The sequence below is a fragment of the Salvelinus alpinus genome, chromosome 30, assembly GCF_045679555.1.
Source record: "Salvelinus alpinus chromosome 30, SLU_Salpinus.1, whole genome shotgun sequence".
In the NCBI taxonomy this organism is placed as follows: domain Eukaryota; kingdom Metazoa; phylum Chordata; class Actinopteri; order Salmoniformes; family Salmonidae; genus Salvelinus; species Salvelinus alpinus.
This window is the reverse complement of record NC_092115.1, coordinates 22,995,723-23,020,206: the sequence shown is the minus strand read 5'-3', so window position 1 is coordinate 23,020,206 and position 24,484 is coordinate 22,995,723. Positions and strand designations below refer to the sequence as shown.

At 41.3% G+C, this 24,484-nt stretch overlaps 1 protein-coding gene across 8 annotated transcripts in view; it reads right to left on the bottom strand.

The window, feature by feature from the left end:
• LOC139560660 (nuclear receptor coactivator 2-like) overlaps positions 1-24,484 on the bottom strand; it is a 68,845-nt gene that overhangs the window by 27,169 nt on the left and 17,192 nt on the right. For all 8 annotated transcript variants that reach the window (XM_071377646.1, XM_071377652.1, XM_071377650.1 and 5 more), the window contains 6 exons: positions 9,410-9,513; positions 7,166-7,343; positions 6,578-6,775; positions 5,493-5,594; positions 4,209-4,349; positions 3,949-4,096 (listed from right to left, as the gene is read on the bottom strand). In XM_071377646.1, coding sequence (XP_071233747.1) covers positions 3,949-4,096; positions 4,209-4,349; positions 5,493-5,594; positions 6,578-6,775; positions 7,166-7,343; positions 9,410-9,513 — 871 coding nt within the window. The remainder of the gene's footprint in view (positions 1-3,948; positions 4,097-4,208; positions 4,350-5,492; positions 5,595-6,577; positions 6,776-7,165; positions 7,344-9,409; positions 9,514-24,484) is intronic.

The following is a 24,484-nucleotide window of genomic DNA, read 5'->3' as shown; positions in this document are numbered from 1 at the left end:
TACCTATATAGTGAAGTGATCACAGCCCTATGGGCCCTAGTCAGAAGTAGTGCACTATAAAGGAAATAGGGTGCCATTTGGAATGCAGCCATACTTAAGGAAGCTGTTTTCAGTCATTCTGCCTAAACTATATGAAAAGCAGAAAAAATGGCATTTACTGTCAACGTTTTCCATTCACACAGTACTACTTCCATGACGGACACTGATAAAAGATAATGTAGGCGAATAACTAAAGTTCCCTCCTATGAGACAGCGCAAACTCAAAACGCCAGTGGGGTCTCCAGTCCACAGCTATAAAGCAGTACGCACCGAGCGGGCTTAAGCAGCTTCAGGCACAGTTAAAAACACAAAGGCGTCATTGTGCACGGCACTGAAGCAACATTATGAGTTTGAGAATTAGACAAGAAAGCGCCAAGTTTGCAGTTGATCCACTCATTCTCAACAACAGTCCTGTTATTGTTTCCTGTTCCTGTCGCGCTCTGCCCCAAGGCCGCCAGATAAACGGGTGAAACACTGGGGTTGCTTCCGAAATGACACCCTATTTCCTTGATAGTGCACTACTTCAGAGTGCAGCTCATAGAGCTCTCGTCAAAAGCAGTGCACTATACAGGGAATAGGGTGGCATTTGGCACACAGCCCCTGACTATGTTTAAGAGGTGGGGCACATCATATTAGCTGTGGCAAGGGATGAACTGAGCCTCCGTTGTGTGGATGCACCCATAGAATTAGAATCAGTAGAACGGCCCAGGGTCAATGTCAATGGCTGCTGAGGCCTAAACATTGGGGGTTGAACTAGAGCAGGGGTCTTCAACCTTCTCTTGCCCAGGGACCCCCTCCCAGGCAAACCAGTGACTCCAAACATACGTTAGCATTTTTTTTGTCATGTCTTATCAGGTAAATGATAATTGCAAGGTAATCAATTTTTTTTTTTTTATGAATAGATTTGGAAGATAATGTAGGGAGGGAAAAATAATGACACTATAACTGTAAACAGTAATATTACCTATTAGCTAGAAAAGTAACTCCAAACACATTTTCGCTAAGAGCAGCTCTTTAAACAAATGTTAGCCATTTGTTGGCAAAAATGTATGTCCAATTCAAGAAAGCTTACCTACACTACCATTCAAAGGTTTGGGGTCACTTAGAAATGTCCTTGTTTTTGAAAGAAAAGCACATTTTTGTCCGTTAAAATAACATCAAATTGATCAGAAATACAGTGTAGACATTGTTAATAACTGTTGTAGCTGGAAACGGCTGATTTTGAATGGAATATCTACATAGGCGTACAGAGGCCCATTATCACCAACCATCCCTCCTGTGTTCAAATTGCACGTTGTGTTAGCTAATCCAAGTTTATCATTTTAAGTCTAATTGATCATTTGAAAACCCTTTTGTAATTATGTTAGCACAGCTGAAAACTGTTGTTCTGATTAAGAAGCAATAAAACTGGTCTTTAGCCTTGTTGACTATCTGGAGCATCAGCATTTGTGGGTTCGATAACAGGCTCAAAATGGCCAGAAACAAATTACTTTCTTCTGAAACTCATCAGTCTATTCTTCTTCTGAGAAATTAAGGCTATTCCATAAGAGAAATTGCCAAGAAACTGAAGATCTCGTGCAACGCTGTGTACTATTCCCTTCACAGAACAGCGAAACTGGCTCTAACCAGAATAGAAAGAGGAGTTGGAGGCCTTGGTGCACAACTGAGCAAGAGGACAAGTACATTAGTGTGTCTAGTTTGAGAAACAGACGCCTCACAAGTCTCAACTGGCAGCTTCATTAAATAGTACCCGCAAAACACCAATCTCAACGTCAAGTGAAGAGGCGATTCCGGGATGCTGTCCTTCTAGGCAGCATTGCAAAGAAAAAGCCATCTCTCAGACATGCCAATGAAAATAAAAGATTAAGATGGGCAAAAAAACAGGCCAGCATCCCGGAGTAACCTCTTCACTGTTGACGTTGAGACTGGTGTTTGCGAGTACTATTTAATGAAGCTGCCAGTTGATGACTTGAGGCATCTTTTCTTTCTTTTTTTACAGTAGTGCATGTCATATACTCCAGTGAGTGTAATTGGCTCCAATTAGTGTCATTTGATCTACAGATGAAGTCAGAAGTTTACATACACCTTAGACAAATGCATTTAAACTCAGTTATCCACAATTCCTGACATTAAATCCTAGTAAAAATTCCCCGTCTTAGGTCAGTTAGGATCACCACTATTTTAAGAATGTGAAATGTCAGAATAATAGTAGAGAGAATTATTTATTTCAGCTTTTATTTCTTTCATCACATTCCCAGTGGGTCAGAAGTTTACATACACGCAATTAGTATTTGGTAGCAATGCCTTTAAATTGTTTAACGTGGGTCAGACATTTCGGGTAGCCTTCAACAATAAGTTGGGTAAATTTTGGCCCATTCCTCCTGACAGAGCTGGTAACACCGAGTCAAGTTTGTAGGCCTCCTTACTCGCACACTCTTTTTCAGTTCTGCCCACAAATTTTCTATGGGATTGAGGTCAGGGATTTGTGATGGCCCCTCCAATACCTTGACTTTGTTGTCCTTAAGCCATTTTGCTGCAAATTTGGAAGTATGCTTTGTGTCATTGTCCATTTGGAAGACCCATTTGCCACCAAGCTTTAACTTCCTGACTGATGTCTTGAGATGTTGCTTCAATATATCCACATAATCTTCTTACCTCATGATGCCATCTATTTTGTGAAGTGCACCAGTCCCTCCTGCAGCAAAGCATCCCTACAACATGATGCTGCCACCCCCGTGCTTCACGGTTAAAATGGTGTTCTTCGGCTTGCAAGCCTCCCCCTTTTTCCTCCAAACATAACGATGGTCATTACGGCCAAACAGTTCTATTTTTGTTTCATCAGACCAGAGGACATTCTCCAAAAAGTACAATCTTTGTCCCCATGTGCAGTTGCAAACCGTAGTCTGGCTTTTTATGGCGGTTTTGGAGCCGTGGCTTCTTCCTTGCTGAGCGGCCTTTCAGGTTATGTCGATATAGGACTCGTTTTTACTGTGGATAAATATACTTTTGTACCTGTTTCCTCCAGCATCTTCACAAGGTCCTTTGCTGTTGTTCTGGGATTGATTTGCACTTTTTGCACCAAAGTTCGTTCATCTTTAGGAGACAGAACGCGTCTCCTTCCTGAGCGGTATGACGGCTGCATGGTCCCATGGTGTTTATACTTACGTACTATTGTTTGTACAGATGAACGTGGTCCCTTCAGGCGTTTAGAAATTGCTCCCAAGGATGAAACAGACTTGTGGAGGTCTACAATTTTAGCTGATTTCTTTTGATTTTCCCATGATGTCAAGCAAAGAGGCACTGAGTTTGAAGGTAGGCATTGAAATACATCCACATGTACACCTCCAATTGACTCAAATTATGTCAATTAGCCAATCAGAAGCTTCTAAAGCCATGACATCATTTTCTGGAATTTTCCAAGCTATTTAAAGGCACTGTCAACTTAGTGTATGTAAACTTCTGACCCACTGGAATTGTGATACAGTGAATTATAAATTAAATAATCTGTCTGTAAACAATTGTTGGAATAATGACTTGTGTCATGCACAAAGTAGATGTCCTAAACGACTTGCGAAAATTATAGTTTGTTAACAAGAAATTTATGGAGTGGTTGAAAAACTAGTTTTAATGACTCCAACCTATGTGTATATAAACTTCCGACTTCAACTGTATATTAGGAGATGTGAAATGAAGCTGACATCATTAGAAATAATATATTCTCTTCTTTTCTACTGTAGATAAGTAACAAAAAATGTGTTTATTCTGTTGTTGCAAGCAATATAACTAAAGACAATGAAATAAAAAATAAACACTTTTTAAAATATTTTCGCAGCCCCCCCTGCAGTACCTCCGTGACCCCTGGTTGAATAACCCTGAACTAGAGAGAGGTGGTGTTCAGGGGAGACGTACCTCTGGAGGATGTGGAGGGACATGTAGAGCTGAGGTTCGTTGGTGGCAGGGGAGCGCACCAGCTTGCTCTTGGTGTGGGCCGACACAATGGTACCGTCGGACAGGGAGAAGCGATACAGAGGGCTGAACGCATGGCCCTGTCTCAGGACTGGAGAGAGAGGGATGAGAGAGAGTGAGAGATATGGGGGAGAGAGAGATTTCCTGACATGCTTTCAAATTTGGGCATTAATCAACAGAAGATCAAAGGCCTAGAGACGTACCTTCTTGCTGATGCTTTTTGGCAAATGACATCTCCCCGTCGTTCTGCAGGTGGAACATTTGGATGCACCTCCTGACCAGGTCCTCCCAGCCGGGCTTCATGGAGGCTCTCAGCAGACTGGTGTCCAGCGACGTGATCTTACCTACGATTACAATGCTAAGTTAGTTTCCCCAGCTTCAATCAATGAATCAACTTTATGTTATTAATACATTTTTACATCAGCATGTTGTCACAAAGTGCTTGACAATTACCCTGCCAAAAACCCGAACAGCAAGCAAAGCAGAAAGAAGCACAATGCTTCATTGCATTGTCTTACATCAGATCGCATCACTCCTACGCGACGCTCGTCCCTCAACCCATCTTTCTTGTAGGACGTGGAACTCAGCTCTAAAAATCAAGATTATGCTCATCCGCCTAACACTAGTTTCTAATTCTGAAAATCACTCCACTCTCGGAAGCTATGACGCACTAGCTATTACGACAAACCATGCTGCAACTAGCAGCCTAGTGCAAGCTTGTTTGACTGGCCATATAGTAGCTAGTTTGCCAGCTTGTTGATTAAGATGTAAGGCACCAAAGTTATGGAACTGTTCTCAAAAATCAGCATCTGATAGCTGGAACTGTGCCTCGCTACTTTGTATCATTTGGCCAACGCAATAACGTCGCAGAGAGCAGTCAGCTCTGCTGTAGAACTCGGTGCACTAATCACAACAGGTATCATGAAAACTCAGTGAAGTTCTAGCTAATGCACAATGCTTAGTGGGAGTATTCAACATTGAGTATGTGAATTCGCATTGTTAGCATTCATTTGAGACTGGTTCAGCCAGCAAGCAGACACGTTAGCTAGCCAATTTTTGTGCACATTTTGAATTTCATAGATACTGATTCTACCACCGTGAAGACGTGCGCTCATGAAAAAAAACACGTATATTAGTTACAAGTTTATGGTAAGATTTACACTGACTCTTGAGGATGAAAGGGGGTTCAGTGGACGATATCACCTTGGTAACATTTTCAAATGTTAGGACAGTATTTTGTAGACAGACTTCTTTTTAGCTATCCCATCAGTACTTGCAAGTTATCAGACAAACAGCCTTCTGACACGAGACAATGGCTTCATTGCGCATAGGCTATTCAACTGGTGTCAGAATTGTGATCCTAATGTAGATTTCAAACAAACATTGAATGCGAATGATGAAACTCTGAGACCCAACCCACAGAGGTGATGAGACTTATTTAGAACAGATGAATACAGTACAGTAGCACCGTAGTAGTTGTCCCCTACCTTGGAGATCCTGCCTTGTGGTAAAGCTCTCGTACGTTGGGAGCATGGGCCTCTCTTTGACAGGAACCCTTCGTGCTACACAGATCAGGCAAGACTGGAAATCTTTACGAGGAGAACCAAAAACAAACATATTAAAATATTTACCTAGAAGTAGCCCAAGTTCATGAACATGACCTCCAACTTATCCGCTTGGTTGGAGGCGGTAGGTGATAAAACTTGGCGATGTTCAGTTCACACCCTGCCTCAACTCTCTTGGCTACTGTCCTTACTCAACATCAACACGTCTCCATTGAATTTGCAGCTATGATGCGGTTTTAATGTCAAAATACATTTTTGGCAGAATATCTTGGAAGCAGCGGCGGATGGATGGCGGTACTAAAATTAGACAAGACATATTTCCCTGGGAGCTCCAAGGGAAAGGAGGAAGTGGCAGACACTAATTAGACGTCCCATGGTCCTCTCTGAGGATGTGTCTGACGGACGACAGGAATCTAAAGGAGGACATGACACTGGAGAGACGGAGATGAACGGAGAGAAGACACCCAACCACATAGAGCTGTATTCACTAGGAACGAACGGAAACAAACAGCCCGAAAAGGGGAGGGACTACCTGTACATGTCCAATAAGGAACGCTTGTTTTTCATTGTAAAATGTTTTGCACCAATGAACGCGACCCAAGTCTGTGATTTCTGTCCAAACCAAAGCTTCAGCACTCCAATATGGCTGACCACAAAGTGTATTCTTGTGATAAATCATACTAATAATAGCATCCAAAATTGGAAAAACTCTAAAACGAATCATTTTAGGAATGTAGAGTGTAGTGCTCTTGAAGTGCACATGTAACATCTGACACAAACATTAATGTTCCATGTTGGAAGATTTAGTGACATTTACTCAGACAGAAGACATCATTCCAAGAGTTCAGCATTAACCCCTCATGGGAAGACAGGGGAGTGGATAACTGATCATAAAGGTACTTCATGATGACAGTAAACATCCTCTTATGTCAATCATTGAATTTTCTTTAGTGTAAAGTGAGTTTTCAACTCAAGTTTGAGTTGATGGTAAACAAACATTTATGTACCTTCGCCCTCCTCTTTGATGGACTTTGGCTCGGACACGGCAAAACACTGCATGGTCTCATACTTCTGCTGCACCTCCTGGTCCTGGGGCTCCTGCTCACCTCCCTCCCAGGGCCCGTGGGGGTTGATCATCATGCGGCAGTTAAACGTGTGGCTATTCCTGTTGGGGTTCTCACTGGACCGCGGTGCTCTGCAGTTCACTAAGGGGCACACACAGTGGGCAAAAGGTCAAAACGATCAACTTACTGTCCCCATTGGCACCGAATATCAAATCATAATTTCCTGTCTAATTCATGATTGACTCATTCACTGGCAATCTAAAATCTTCTTAAAGAAGGTATAACAGCAACCTATGCTTTGGTTTTGTTTACCTGGCCACACAAATCCAATGCAAGGCAATGGTACCTTGGTATCACACTTCATGTTCAACTCAATTAAATTACTTAGATGATTTAGACATTAATCGCAAAAGTGTATATATTTGATAGATGGATCACAGTGAGTGTGAGTGGGTACATCAACTCACCCAGGGACTTGGGCAGCAGAGATGGATTGATAAAGGAGTGAGAGAAAGGTGTAGTATAACTCACCCAGGGACTTGGGCAGCAGGTTCTTGATGAACTCTGCGTGGTCTCCTACGTGCAGGACGCTGTAGACGCTGGTGTTCATCAGCTCCTCCTGGTTATACTGCAGGTACTGGGTCACGTTCTCCGACACAAACACAATGTTCCCCTCCATGTTCACCACAAAGAAGAACCCGTCCAGAGCCTGTGGAGGAAGGCATTGGGAGAAGATGAGGTTTATTAGAAGAAGACTTAACTGATCCATACAAGACAGAAATGTGTATTTTGATATACACACATACACAAATTAGGTCGGCGAGGGAGTAGAAGAAGAAGGTTATTAGTGAATTGACAGAAACTGTAGACAGAGTATAGAAAATGGGAGAAACATCAGCTACCTTTGGTATATTCAGGGTTGTTATCTATTGTGTCCCAAATGTTCTATTCCCTATATAGTGGACTTCTATGGACCAGAGTCCTATGGGGCTTGGACAGTAGTGCATAGGGAATAGGGTACCATTTGGGATGCAAGCATGGTGTTGATCCAGGGCCTGGGTTCCAATGGGTTAAGAGGAGAATTATGTGATATTACTGAGCCATTAGCCAAAGTGTTCTTAGAGCCATTACAGTGAGGATACAAAATAGAGAGCCATCATCTACGGAATATTATAATTATTTTTTTTACAAACACCCGTATTTCTACTTTACAGCCATTACAAAGAAAAGGGCATAAGAAGTTAAGTTCCACACAAAATTATAGTCAATTACGGCTGAGCAGCACAAAGCTACCATACTAAAGACATGCTTCGAGATCAAAACTTTAGCAGGGAATGATAGGACGTAAAATGGGCTAGCTAACAGCATGTGAAAAGTGAGTCTTAGTTCCAAATGGCACCTTATTTCCTTTATAGTGCACTACTTTTTACCAGGGCCCATTGGCTTCTGGTCCAAAGTAGTGCATGATATATAGGGAATAGGATGTAATTTGGGATGCATCGTGGGCTTCATCATTAAAACATGACAGCACGCAAGTCGGACAGTCAAGTTGGAATATAACCATAGAGTATAACCATGCATTACTGCATAGCAAACCGACTCAACTGAGAGCATTGTGTAGCAACAGGCTCATCATCCTCAGTGAACTAAATAGCTTAGAGAAAAGGAAGTCTGAGCCAGAGACAGTGTGTGTGTGTTAGGACGGGAGAGTGTGTACAAGACAGCTAGGCCATTAAACTCATTCCCTGAGCCTAAGCCTGTACTCGCTTATTCTGGCCTGGCAACAATTCACTGTCATATTAGTGGGTTTGGGTTGTACACAATGTAACTAAACTACAATGACAAATGGGTCAAACTAGGGTAAAACTATGCTTGAAACACTAACACGATTAAAAGAGGAATACTCTTCCACTCTTCCTCTATCAACTTGCTTTAGCCATGGTGCTACTGCAGCTATTCTGTGTGCAATAGAAAACACAGTTGAACTCTTCATAGACAGAAACTGGTTTTAAAAGCTATGATTTCGGGTAAATCGCCTGTCCTCTTGGTAGCTACAGAGAGGTTTCTCAGAGTTTGCTTTATGACCCATGGTTGGTTACCGTCAGGACTGATGAGTAATCCTCTCCTCCACCACGTCAGCAGCCCGGCTGTGAATTGTCCCTGCTCCCAACCTGCACCACTTCAAACAGCGCGGACAACCGGCCGCAGCAGTTATATTTAGAGTCTACTGTGTCAATGCCATGACGTAGGTCATTTCAAATGGCACCCTATTCACTATGTGGGGAATAGGGTGCCATTTGGGACGCAGCCACTGTCTGAATGCAGAGACGTATGAGCCAGAGGGAGAATAAATACCCACTGACAACAGATTAGACAGAACTGGAGAATAACAATGGCAGCCACTCACTGATGACCACTTTCCCTGCTTATAGATAGAGGGACCTCTCTGTCTGTCATCATATGAGGACCAGGCTAGTGCATTGGTGAACAACTTGTCCTGCCGAAGACCCAGTTTTGAGTCGAAATGTTGTCTTATTACACATTTTGGGAGCAATATACCAGTGTGAGGATTTACTTTTTGTTCTATCGTGCATTACCAAACTTGCAGGGGCGTTAGCTACAACCCTATGCAGGGGAGTTATACACCCCTATATATTTTAAATGTGTCGATTTCACAAGTCCTGCTAATCATGTGACTTGTGTGTGTTCAAGGTAAAGGATCACATGATCCAAAGTGAGTCAGTGTTGTGAATAGTGTGCATTGCTCACACCCACCTCGAGCATCATTGGTCCAAGAGCGTCTTTGTCAATAACACTTTGGCCTGTTGACGAGACGTGTGCTTTCTGTACCTCCTCTGCATTGGCAGTAGTTGTTTTCTCTGCAGGGTTGGAGAGATTGGGGGGGAGAGGGAGGAGGAGGAGGAGAGCGAGGTTGTTAGACATGTTTCACAAGTTAACATGTAATCATGTCAGCCACAGCACAGCCATTGCAAAGGGAGTGTTGTGTTGAAAGAAAACACGACTACTTAAATATACCATAGTCTAAACAAAAATCCTGAGATGGGAGGATCAAAAAGACAATGAGACTAATTTGTCATTCAAACTAACAGAATCTTGTCATCTTGTTTAAAATGAAGGCCAATTAAATGTGGTTTGTGTGGGTGCTGATTCATTTCTAGGAAGCACTCATTTTACCAATCCTGAGAATGACTTACAACAGGTTGTTGTGTTAATATTATTTTGTCGGGGACAACTGATAATCATTAGCAACATAATTTCAAAAAAATGTTTTAAACAGTCTCCCACAGTCTATACCTAGCCAAGTGCAAACAGTAAACCACCATACTGTTGATGTACTTGGGACCGTGTGTGTTGACTTAAATACCAGTGTACATCATTGAGTGATTGGATATTGTATTAATGCCTCAATAGGCCTGTCCGGCTCTTCCAGTCATCCTCCTCTCCGGAGCTCCTCTTCCCCCTCCCATATTTCTCCCTTTCTCTCCCTCGTACTGTGGTGTCATTGGTTGGTGCCACTAGAGTCAAGCTGTCCGCTGTCTGTCCTGTCTGCCTCAATAGGGTACATAGCTGACATTCCTGTCCACCAACTACATTAACTGTAGAAAAAATATTAGAATCCTTGATTAATTCTCAGCTAAGATCTTTTTGAACTACGAATTGGTATTCTAAACGCAGGGGTGGAAGTAACAAATTGCAACTACTCACGTTCCTGTAATTGAGTAGCTTTTCTGTGTACTTGTACTTTGAGTATTTTTCAAAGGCTGTACTTTTACTTAAGTACATTTTCAAAACCATTCATTACAGAGTACAATCTAAAAAAAGGATACACATGGCAAGCATAAAGTTTGCACCTTATGTAGCAGCTAGAACTGTTCACTTGTTCATCAGTGACAAGTAACATGACCAGATGGAGCAAAACAATTCAATTTCGCGCATCGCGCCAAAGCGGCCTAATCACAGCTGTGTATGCAAACCAAATGATGATCGGTAGCAGGATTTTCTAACAGTTATAAAAAATAAAAAATAAAAAAGCAGCTACATGCCACGAATTTTTTCTTTTCCTAATCAACTTGAAAAATAAAAATGGAGCCTAACGAGATTGAGCAGGTTCAGGAGACAACACACAGAGACCGAGCCAGTGGCCGGGTCTTTGAAGACCATGAGGAAGGAAATCCCTGGCCGCATCTCAAAGAACACTTCAGCTTCATGCAGAGAACAAGGTGTAATTATGGAATGTAAGCTCTGCTTACCAAAGATGGTGGAGTTGGCTGCATACAAAAACACTGTGTCAAACTTGAGGAAACATGTAATGGTACGAAAAGTAAAGTTTAAAATATATTTTTTCGCCATGAATGGCATTTGTTACATAGGCTATGTAGCTAACAAAGTGTTGCTACTAGCCAGTTGCATTCAATCTGTAGCATAATGCTAACGTTAGCTAGCTCATCCTGTTGCTAGCTAGTTACAAGCTAAACCTGACCAACATCGTCACACAGCTGAAGGAACTATAAGCTGTAGCGCGGGCTACTACCGTATTGACATTGTGGTAGCTAGTAAACTCAGCAAAAAAAAGAAACGTCTCTTTTTCAGGACCCTGTCTTTCAAAGATAATTTGTAAAAAGATCTTCATTGTAAAGGGTTTAAACACCGTTTCCCATGCTTGTTCAATGAAACATAAACAATTAATGAACATGCACCTGTGGAACAGTCGTTAAGACACTAACACCTTACAGACGGTAGGCAATTAAGGTCACAGTTATGAAAACTTAGGACACTAAAGAGGCCTTTCTACTGACTCTGAAAAACACCAAAATATGCCCAGGGTCCCTGCTCATTTGCGTGAATGTGCCTTAGGCATGCTGCAAGGAGGCATGAGGACTGCAGATGTGGCCAGGGCAATAAATTGCCATGTCCGTACTGCGAGACGCCCAAAAGAGCACTACAGGGAGACAGGATGGACAGCTGATAGTCCTCGCAGTGGCAGACCACGTGTAACACCTGCCCAGGATCGGTACACCAAAACATCACACCTGCGGGACAGGTACAGGATGGCAACAACAACTACCCGAGTTACACCAGGAACGCACACGGAATGAGCGTTACACAAGGCCTGTACTCTGGAGCAGGATCGATTTGGAGGTGGAGGGTCTGTCATGGTCTGGGGCGGTGTGTCACAGCATCATCGGACTGAGCTTGTTGTCGTTGCAGGCAGGCACTCTCAACACTGTGCATTACAGGGAAGACATCCTCCTCCCTCATGTGGTACCCTTCCTGCAGGCTCATCCTGACATGACCCTCCAGCATGACAATGCCACCAACCATGCTGCTCATTCTGTGCGTGATTTCCTGCAAGACAGGAATGTCAATGTTCTGCTATGGCCAGCGAAGAGCCCAGATCTCAATCCCATTGAGCACGTCTGGGAACTGTTGGATTGGAGGGTGAAGGCTAGGGCCATTCCCCCCAGAAATGTCAGAGAACTTGCAGGTGCCTTGGTGGAAGAGTGTGGTAACATCTCACAGCATGAACTGGCAAATCTGGTGCAGTCCACCTCCCGGGTGGCACAGTGGTCCAGTGCTAGCTGTGCCACCAGAGACTCTGGGTTCGAGCCCAGGCTCTGTCGCAGCCGGCCGCGACCGAGAGGCCCATGGGGAGGCACACAATTGGCCTAGCTTCGTCCGGGTTAGGGAGGGTTTGGCCGGTAGGGATATCCTTGTATCATCGCGCACTAGCGACTCCTGTGGCGCGCCGGGCGCAGTGCACGCTGACCAGGTCGCTAGGTGTACGGTGTTTCCTCCGACACATGGTGCGGCTGGCTTCCGGGTTGGATGTGCGCTTTGTTAAGCAGTGCGGCTTGGTTGGGTTTTGTTTCGGAGGACGCATGGCTCTCAACCTTCGCCTCTCCCGAGTCCGTACGGGAGTTGCAGCGATGAGACAAGACAGTAACTACTAACAATTGGATACCACGAAATTGGGGAGAAAAAGGGGGTAAAAAAAATAAAAACATCTGGTGCAGTCCATGAGGAGAAGATGCACTGCAGTACTTAATGCAGCTGGTGGCCACACCAGATACTGACTGTTACTTTTGATTTTGATCCCTCCTTTGTTCAGGGACACATTATTACATTTTTGTTAGTCACATGTCTGGGGAACTTGTTCAGTTTGTGTCTCAATTGTTGAATCTTATGTTCATACAAATATTTACGTTAAGTTTGCTGAAAATAAAACGCAGTTGACAGTGAGAGGACGTTTCTTTTTTTGCTGAGTTTAGCTAGCCATCCCCATAATGTAAGTTGTTGGGGATAGCTAAAAGTGAAATGAATGCACTTGTGAAGATAAAATAAATACTTTTGAGACCTGGGATTTTTAGGTATGTGCATTATCTTTTTATTGCTTCTTATTATCTAGCTATATCTGGTTGGATCACTGAGTTTCGAATAATAGCCAAAAATCATGTTTGGTAAAACTATAGTTCTTATAACTGGCGAAAAGAACGAACAATATTCCCCAACATCCGTATGTATTTGGACAGTGACATTATTCAAAGCATAATGTAATTTCTAAACAGTTCATTTAATATGAATAAAAAACACCTTATAGCTGACAGTCTGCACTTTAACCCCATTGTCATTGTATATTTTAAACTCCAATGTGCTGGACTACAGAGCCAAATCAAAAATGTTGTCATTTCCCAAATAATTACAGATTGCACTTTATGTACTGGTTTAAGTTCATTTGTATAAAACCAAAACTGGTCAGGCTATATACATTTTGCCCAGATTGATGCAATAATTTTGTCCACAGAGGAAACCTCCATTAACCTCTCTTGGGTAGGGGGCAGTATTTTCGCATCCAGATGAAAAGCGTGCCCAGAGTAAACTTCCTGCTACTCAGGCCCAGATGCTAGGATATGCATATTATTAGTAGATTTGGATAAAAAACACTGACGTTTCTAAAACTGTTTGAATGATGTCTGTGAGTATAACAGAACTCATATGGCAGGCAAAAACCTGAGAGAAATCCAACCAGGAAGTGAGAAATCTGAGGTTTGTAGTTTTTCAACTCTTTGCTTATCCAAGATACAGTGGAAATGGGGTCATATTGCACTTCCTAAGGCTTCCAATAGATGTCAACAGTCTTTAGAACCTTGTTTGAGGGTTCTACTGTGAAGTGGTGGCAAATGAGAGGGGAATGAGTCAGAGGTCTGCCAGAGAGCCACGAGCTGACCAGGCGCGTTCACGTGAGAGAGTTAGCTTGCGTTCCATTGCATTTCTGAAGATAAAAGGAATTCTCCGGTTGGAACATTATTGAAGATTTATGTTAAAAACATCCTAAAGATTGATTCTATACATCGTTTGACATGTTTCTACGGACTGTAACGGAACTTTTTGACTTTATCTGCACCTAGTGATCGCGCGTCATGAATTTTGATTACTGGGCTAAAAGCGCGAACAAAAATGAGGTATTTGGACATAAATGATGGACTTCTTCAAACAAAACAAACATTTATTGTGGAACTGGGATTCCTGGGAGTGCATTCTGATGAAGATCAAAGGTAAGTGAATATTTATAATGCCATTTCTGAATTCTGTTGACTACACAACATGGCGGATATCTGTTTGGGTTGGTCTTTGAGCGCTGTACGGTTGATTTAGGAAGTGGAACTAAAATTCCATGCATAACAGTTGTATCTTTTAGCAATGTTTATTATGAGTATTTCTGTAAATCGATGTGGCTCTCTGCAAAATCACCAGATGTTTTGGAACTACTGAACATAACACGCCAATGTAAACTCATATTTTTGGATATAAATATGAACTTTACCGAACAAAACATACATGTATTGTGTAACATGAAGTCCTTTGAGTGTCATCTGATGAAGATCAAAGGTTAGTGATTCATTTTCTCTCTATTTCTGCTTTTTGTGACTCCTCTCTTTGGCTGGAAAAATGGCTGTGTTTTTCTGTGACTTGGCTCTGACCTAACAATCGTTTGGTGTGCTTTCTTCGTAAAGCCTTTTTAAAAATCGGACACTGTGGCTGGATTTACAACAAGTGTATCTTTAAAAATGGTGTAAAATACTTGTATGTTTGAGGAATTTTAATTATGGGATTTCTGTTGTTTTGAATTTGGCGCCCTGCAGTTTCACTGGCTGTTAACGAGGTGAGACGCTACCGTCCCACATACCCTAGAGAGGTTAAAGATGACAAACTACAATATGCTCACCTCTGCAACCACAGACAAACAAACCAAGAAACTATCAAACACCTCTTCAACTTGCAAGCAAGCAAAGATGTCTGAGATAATGGCAGTGGGAAGAGCCAGGTGCGTTTCACAGGCAACCGTTGACAAGCTTGTCATTAATTTGATCTGGGAGGGAAAACAGCCATTCTCTGTGGTCGAACAACCAGTTTTTAAAGAGTTGGTAACAACACTGCATCCTCAATGCAAAGTAATCTCCAGACCTACTGTTCGTTCAAGAATACATGAAGCTGCCAATCACATGAAAACAGTTATGACACACCTTGGCAGGGTAAATTATGCTGCCACCACCACATTGTTGAACAGCTCAAAGAAGTTACATCAGGGTCACATGTCACTGGATAGATGAAGAAACTCTGGTGAGAAGTTCTGCTGCACTCGCTTGCAAGAGATTGAGAGGTTCCCACACATTTGATGTGCTTGCAGGTGCCCTCGATGACATCCATTGTGCATACAGGATCAGGGGGAAAGTGATAAGAATCACAACAGACTGCGGATCAAACTTCATCAAAGCATTCAATGTTTTTGGTAAGCAGAGCCAGGCAGTCGAGTCAGCAGACCGAGACTCAGATGCTGATGAGCCATCAGAGCAGGTTGAATACCAAGAGACCTATTCCATCCTGGGAAATGACAGTAGCCTAGAATATCAACTCTCTTAGCATCAACGTTGTGCATGTCACCTGCTGAACCTCATTGCAACAGATTCTGCGTTGGCAGAAACAAAATAGCGATGGCTACAAAAGGTTGTCCAGGTCGTCTTTTGCCAAATGCCATGTGGAATAAAACGGGGCGGTCAACCTTAGCTGCCGAAGTTGTAGAGAATGAGTGCAAACTGCAGTTGATCCGTCCAAATCAAACACGTTGGAACTCAACTTACCTGGCTGTGGAGAGGATCACACATATCATACAAGCGAAGGAGGAGGATGCCATAAGAAATGTGTGAAGATATAAAAGTGAAAATGTGAGTAGCAATTCTTTGAATGAATGTATGTAATGTTTTCCTATTACAGTAATATTTATTGTCCATGAAATGTTAGAATTCTAAGAGGTATTACATTTACCTTATCTTTCAAGCTGAGTCCGGCAGAAATGTCCTTCTTGAATGAGTACTGCAAAGTGATGAAGCCTTTGGTCTCAGCTTTGAACATTCTACAGTCTGAGACCAACACACATATGGGGTGGCTGCTGGCAGTGATCTTCTTACTAAAAACAAAACTTCAAAAGGCTGGAAGCATCCTGCCAAATGTGCCGACACTTAGAGCCATTCAGAACGGTCTCCAAAAGCACTTTGGAGAAATGATGGAGGAGCCACAGCTTATTGCTGCTGCAATCCTTCTGCCAAAGTTCAAGATGTCGTCAGCCGGTATGATTCTTTACTCCATAAGGTTTTAACCTCATTGTCCATTTGATGATGATGATGATATCTTTTGGTCTTTGAGTCTTTTCTTTAATTGCTTATGTTTCTTTTTTTTCATTATTTAAGTTTCATTACAGGTGCTGGACAATAACCTTTGCATATAACTATGTTTGGGTACAGCCAGACACGGACTCACCTCAACATTAGAGAATTTGTAAGGTCTGATTGTAATTGAACAACTCCAATCTCAGTATGTGAGAATAACAAGTGTGGAAGTCTGTGTTAGAGCTATTGCAATGCCAATAACATGCTTGTGTTGCCAGTCACATACAACAGAGTTTGCTGAAACATTGAATGTTGTGTTGTCTCCAATGTACAGGTTTGGCGTACCTGAAGAATCATCTTGACACAATCACACAGGACGAGACTGAGCATCTAAGGCAGCATTAATCTGATGAAGATTTCCCCCTCATCACTGACAACCAAATGGTCAGAAGGTACAGGGGAGCTGGATGGGTATCTTGCTAGTCCATCGGACAAAATGGATTTACTTCATTTGTTCCGTACATAAAGAAGTTGTCTCTAAAACTCAACACAGGCCTGCCTGCATCTGCCACCTGTGAGCGGCTTTTTAGCTGTGCTGGAATGCTCTTCACTGCAAAGCGAGCCAGGATAGACTCAATTAACTTAAAAAATATATATATATTTTTTTTTTAAATCAGCTCCTACTGAAACAATGGCAAATTCAGAGAGAAGTGAAATGAGTTGTGTACGATTGGTAGTTCCACCAATATATGCCTTTTGAACATTTGTATACGTGAAGTTGAAGACTTAATATTAAAATCAGCTGTGTTGGTTCTTTTTCTGGTGTTTTATGGAAGCATTACATGTAAACAATATTGCATTTACAGTAGTATATAGAAAATTAATTTTTAATATTCATTTGTGAAGCTTGCACTCAATTGCCACACCCTTTTCACATGAACTTCAGTTCTTGTACAAGGAGAATAAAAATAACCATCAAAATTGAAATAGCAAATTATTTTAGAAATTAGTCACTTTTACTCAGTACTTTTTAAATGTGATACTTTTTACTTTAGTTTTTTTAATATTTTATTTTTACACCAGTACTTTTACCTCTACTTGATTACAATTTCATTAAAGTAACAGTACTTCTACTTGAGTAGGATTTTACAGTACTCTTTCCACCCGTCTAAATGTAGTCAGTCAGGTTTCAGACCAGGTTATAGCACAAGCACCATCTCTGATGCATCTATGGTTTTAAACGTGGTTAATTCAATTGCATGGATAAAAGGAAATTGTGCTGCCCTCTTCACTGGCCTGTCTAAGGAATTCGATACTGTTGATCACTTATAGCTTATTCAGAGCCTTTCATCAATTGGCCTGAACCAGGCTGTGTGTAGCTGGTTAAAAAAAATCTGGACATAAGGTGTCCCACAGGGATACATTTTTGGTCCAATTCTGTTCACCATTTACATGAACAATATTGGTTAATCTGTAACAAAAAACATTTAAGCTGCACTTGTATGCCGTTGACACTTGTGTATGCTTTTGACCCCACAGTCAACCAGGTTCTTTGAGCTGAAGTCTCCATTCATTGCTTTACAGAAAGTCTTTGTTGAACTGAAATTGGTGCTGAATGCAGATAAAACCAAGTATATGTTGTTTTCCAGAACACTTAAAAATGTATCTGATGATTTAGGCATATGTACTTTGGATGGTGCCCAAATTGATCGTGTCTCAGCTTATAAATATAGATGAAAAGCGATCTTTTAAAAAGCATATTGAAGAGTTAAATAGGTTGTGAATAAAAATGGGCTTATTCTGTAGAAATAGGTCATGCCCCTTGTTAAATAGCAGAAAGCAGGGTTACTCGCAATGCCGCCAGGGGTACACCAGATAAAAATGTGATTCACATTTATTTATATACACACGTGTGTGTGTATGCATGCATGAATGTATATTTTACTTAACATTTTCAAACTGTACATTTATATTTTCCAACAGGGCTATACATTTGGGTAAGGTCCCCCCTCGCCTGAGAAGCCTCGTTTCACTGCCAAAAAAAACATTAGTGTTCAGCGAAATAACAACAATGTCAAATACAGGTAGCCTTGTCAAATAATTAACATCCAATCACATTAACCGTTACGCTCTCGCGGGAAACCTTCACTCTTTGCGCAGACATTTGGAAACAAAACATGACAAGGCCAAAAAAACGATACAGACAACGCCTTCATCAAACAACACTGTTTCACGACACATCAGTGACATGGCAGGAGATGTTTTGAAACAATTACATGCGTTACAGCTGGATGAGTCAGATGTGGCGGGCCTGGTACAGCTCCAGGTATATGTCCGTTACGTTTAGGGGGGGGGGGGTAAATTAAGGAAGACATCCTCGTCTGCAAACCAGGACAACATGAGGATATTTTTTAAAAGTACTGGACAGCTTTGTGACATCAAATGGACTTGTGGTCAAGATGTGTTGATATCTGTACTGATGGTGCAAAAGCCATGACAGGGAGACATAGTGGAGTGGTACCGCGCGTGCAAGCAGTCGTGTACCGAAGTGGCTTCGGGAACTGCAGCATCCACCAAGAGGCTCTTGCTGCCAAGGGAATGCCTGACAGCTTGAAAGAAGTTTTGGACACAACAGTGAAAATGGTTAACTTTGTTAAAGCAAGGCCCCTGAACTCGTATTTTCTGCATTATGCAATGATATGGGCAGCGACCAAGTAAGGCTTTTACAACATACAGAAGTGCGCTGGTTATCAACGGGCAAAGTATTGACACATTTTTTTTTTTAATTAAGAGACGAGCCTAAAGTTTTTACTGACCATAATTTTCACTTGTCTGACCGCTTGCATGATGAGTTTCTCACACGACTGGCCTATCTGGGTGATATTTTTTCCTCGCCTGAATGATCTGAATCTAGGATTACAGGGACACTCTGCAACTATATTCGATGTTCGGGACAAAATTGAGGCGATGATTAAGAAGTTGGAACTCTTTTCTGTCTGGATTCGTTATCCCTTTCATGCCATGCCTCCAGTCCACGATATCTGAACAAGAGAGCCTCATCGAAATTGCAACAAGTGGGTCTGTAAAAACTGATTTTAAAAATCAGAAGCCATGGACAGATTTCTGGATTGGGCTGCATGCAGTTTCTTGGCAAATCGCGCTGTTAAGACAGTGATGCCCTTTGCAACCACGTACTTATGTGAGACTGGATTCTCGGTCCTCACTAGCATGAAAACTAAATACAGGCACAGACTGTGTGGGAAATGATTTAAGACTGAGACTCTCCAATACAACCCAACGTTGCAGAGTTATGTGCATCCTTTCAAGCACACCCTTCTCATTAACCTGTGGTGAGTTATTCACAATTTGATGAACAAATAAGGTTTTATATGTAAAATGGCTTAATAAAGAGCAAAATGATTTATTATTATTAGTGCCCGTGTCCTATAAGAGCTCTTTGTCACTTCCCACGAACCGGGTTGTGACAAACTCACTCATTCTTATGTTTAATAAATGTATCGTATAGTGTGTGTGTGTGGCAGGCTTAACAATGACGGCAAAAAACAACATTTGAGAGTGAGCTGACCCTGGTACGCAGATGGAGGTCGAATGTTTGAAGGGGTACGGGACTATAAAAAGTTTGGGAACCACTGACCTATATGAATGCAGTTGCCAATACATTAAAGCCTATAGATGCAGTCTATCATAGTTCCACTTTATTAAAAGGGTAGTGCGCTAACAGCCCTAACAACTTTGCAGATATGAAAGTCAAAATCAAATTCCCAGTTCATGCTACAAAACTAACTTTATAAACAGGTTTTAACCTTTAGGGGCCACGGGTGCCGCTAGCGGCACTCCTCCCACATTCCATTGAAAAGGCAGAGCGGCAAATTCAAAAAATACATTTTTTTTAAATATTTAACTTTCACACATTAACAAGTCCAATACAGCATATGAAAGGCAGACATCTTGTGAATCTAGCCAACATGTCCGATTTTTAAAATGTTTTACAGGGAAGACAAAATATGTAAATCTATTAGCTAACCACCTTAGCAAAAGACACCACTTTCTAACACCAATCAGTTTTTACGTCCATCACCAGCTATCACTAATTCGACCAAATGAAGATATATATAGCCACTAACCAAGAAACAACTTCATAAGATGACAGTCTGATAACATATTTATTGTATAGCATATGTTTTTTTTTGAAAAATGTGCATATTTATGGTATAAATCATAAATTACATTTCAGCTACAACCAGAAATTGCACCGAAAGCAGCCATAACATTTACAGACACCAACATCAAATACCTAATTACTCCTCATAAAACATTTCTGAGAAATACTTACTGTGCAGCAATTGAAAAACAGGATTCTTGTGATTCCAGACAATATTTCAGATTTATTAAATGTTTTACATCGAAAACTAAATGTAGCGCTAAATTAGCATAGCCACGCCAGACAGACACACTTGGGCGCGCGCGACCAGTTGACATGCACGACAGATATATGAAATAACATTATAAATTTGGTCTTACTTTGGCTGATCTTTCATCAGAATGTTGATCAAGTTGTCCTTAGTCCAGAAGAGTCGTTCAATCCATTCAGAATGGCAACTTTCCATCTTCATTTAGCAGGGGTACTAGTCGAGTGGCACGGATCTCTCCAACGTAAACAAAGTAAACATTACGGAACACGGCAAAACTCCCGAAAAAATTCAAATAATCTGATTAAACTATATTGAAAAAACATACATTACGATGACATGGTCTCATTTATCAAATCAAATCCGAGCTGGAGATAGTTCACATCCGAAACGGCAGCAAAACAAAACATGATATCTCTCCCAAGTCGCGCGCTTCTGACTTCCTGAAATTGACGGTCACGTCAAAGAAATAGGTCTTATTTCACGTCAGAACAAGATAAACGCAAGATTTCTCCTCTGACGTCCTCTTGACACCCAGAGGAAGGCGTACGAGGTGTGTTTCGGGTCATAGGTGGCATGACCATGTATAGGCAGAGCGTTGAAGCGAGCATAAACATCTTGCATTTTACTTCCTGGTCGGGGAAAGTGCTGCCAAAGGACTTGTGTTCCACTCAGAGAAAAAATTAAAACGGTTTTAGAAACTAGAGACTCTTTTCTATCCAATAGTATTAACAATATGCATATTGTAAGAGCAAAATTTGATTAAGAGGCCGTTTGAAAATTTGCACATATTTTCCAGTTTTTCCAATACTATAGCCCAAACAGGTTAAAAATAGGTTCTACTTGACTCAAGATTCCATGATGGCAGAATAGATGGATGGAGTTCAACGCACGGTTAATACAATTTTCCAATACATTTCTTGGTAGCCCCAAAAAAATATTACTATCAGGTTGTAAATCACAGCTGGCCTGGTACATTGTTTGCTGCCTCCACCCAGTCGGGATGCACTGTTGGTTTCAATGACAAAATGGACGAATGTAACTAAGGCCGAGATTGATTTTATTGACAAACTAGCAAGGGCAATAATCACAAGTCAGTTATAACATGGCTAATAAGCTACCATATCTATTTATCTAGCAAGCTAAAAACCCAGAGCCTAACATTAGCTAGCTCCTGGGAGGATGTCATGTCATCGAAGGAGTGGGTGATTTCCCCCCCCCCCCCGCTCATTTTATTTTCCGTGGCTACAGCTAGAGATGCAGGTGTCACTTGGTTAGCAAGGAAGAAATGTGAATCGCTTTTCTAGCTAGCTATTCTAAACTTGATCGACTGTTCTGCAGTTAGCATCTCTTGCATTCGTAAATTCACCCTGGAAATCTACTCGGATTCCAGAGCACAAAATAACTGATTAATATAGGAATGCGCAAAACCCGCTGAATATGACCGGTGTCGGTAAACGTTGGCAAAAAAAGTCATTGCCAGTGTTGCCAGCAGCACAGTTAGTCACTATTGCTCTAGATAACATGTAGATAGATACAGCCTAACCAACTCTGCTAGAGCGAGTAAAATGGTCAGAGTGAGGGGTTCAAGTGTGGGACAGAATGGGACAGATGAAACATAATATACAATCGCTTGATTCTGCTGGCAAAGGTTTTCATTTTTAAAACTCAGAAAACCAAATGTTAAATATTGTATTCTTTCAAAAATAACTTTTAAACACTTATACACTAGAAGGATTGATTTTAATTTAAAATGTGTTAAATTGAGATGTCACACAATACCCTATTAATGTCAAAGTGGAATTATCCTTTTAGACATTCTTTACTAATTTAAAAATGAAAAGCTAAAATGTCTTGAGTCTAAGTATTAAACCCCTTTGTTATGGCAAGCCTAAATAAGTTCAGGAGTAAAAATGTGCTTATTTGCTGTAATATTAGTAATTTAATGTGTTTGTTTGTGTTTTTTTTTTTACTACCTCCTCTCTGTACCCCACACATACAATTATGTGTAATGTCCCACAGTTGAGCAGTGAATTTCAAACACAGATTCAACCCCAAAGACCAGGGAGGTTTTCCAATGCCTCACAAAGAGCACCTATGGATAAAGTTACTAATTATACTTTGGTTTTTGTTTCAATACACCCAGTCACTACAAAGATACAGGCGTCCTTCCTAACTCAGTTGCCGGAGAGGAAGGAAACTGCTCAGGGATTTCACCGTAAGGTCAATGGTGACTTTAAAACAGAGTTATGGCTGTGATAGAACTGACGATGGATCAATCATTGTAATTACTCCACAATACTAACCTAAATGACAGTGAAAAGAAGTAAGCCTATACAGAATACAAATATTCCAAAACATGGATCATGTTTGCAAAAAGGCACTAAAACTGCTAGAAAAAAAATCTACTTTGTCCTGAATACAAAGCATTATGTTTTGGGCAAATCCACTACAACACATCACTGAATACCACTCCATGTTTTTAAGCGGGGTGGCTGCATCATGTTATGAGTATGCTTGTCATCAGCAAGGACTAGGGAGTTTTTTAGGGTAAAAAGAAACTGAATAAAACTAAGCACATCCTAGAGGAAAACCTGGTCAGTCTGCTTTCCAACAGACACTGGGAGACAAATCCCCCTTTCAGCAGGACAATAACCTAAATCACAAGGCCAAATATACACAAGTTGTTTACCAAGACGAATTTGAATGTTCCTTAGTGGCCTAGTTACAGTTTTGACTTAAATCGGCTTGAAAGTCTATGGCAAGACTTAAATTGAATGCATTTCAATTAACAGGTGTGCCTTAAGTTAATTTGTGGAATTTCTTTCCTTAATGCGTTTGAGCCAATCAGTTGTGTTGTGACAAGTTACGGGTGGCATACAGAAGATGGCCCTATTTGGTAAAAGACCAAGTCCATATTATGGCAAGAATGGCTCACATGAGCAAAGAGCAACGACATTCCATTACTTTTAGGACATGAAGGTCAGTCAATGCGGAAAATTTCAAGAACGTTTCTTCAAGTGCAGTTTTACCAAGAAGGAGAGTGTTGGAGTGCTGCATCAGATGACCTGGACTCCATAATCACCGACCTCAACCCAATTGAGATGGTTTGGGATGAGTTGGACCGCGGAGTGAAGGAATAGCAGCCAACAAGTGCTCAGCATATGTGGTACTCCTTCAAGACTGTTAGAAAAGCATTCCAGGTGAAGCTGGTTGAGAGAATGGCAAGAGTGTGCAAAGCTGTCAAGGCAAAGGGTGGCTACTTTGAAGAATCTCAAATATATTTTGATTTGTTTAACCCTTTTTTTTTTACTTTTTTTTTTTTCTTCTACATGATATCATAGTTTTGATGTCTTCAATATTCTACAATGTAAAAACCCTTGAATGAGTAGGCGTGTCCAAACTTGACTGGTACTGTGTTTCATTGACAACTAAGGGTGCGTTTGTATATTGCCTCCAGTGGGTCGTTCATAAATTCTGAGTATTTTGCTCGCTGATCGCGCAGCGCACACACTGCACTATTGGACACTGGACACTCTGGCCGATGAGTAGTGTTGATCCAAGCGTTCCTCACAACGGCAGTCAATCACCCAAGCTAACTGTCCTGAAGTTGGCTACTTGCAGACACAATTCAATTTATTTAATTTTTAAAAACATTTTATTTAACTAGGCAAGTCAGTTAAGAACAAATTCATATTTTCAATGCCGGCCTAGGAACAGTGGGTTAACTGCCTTGT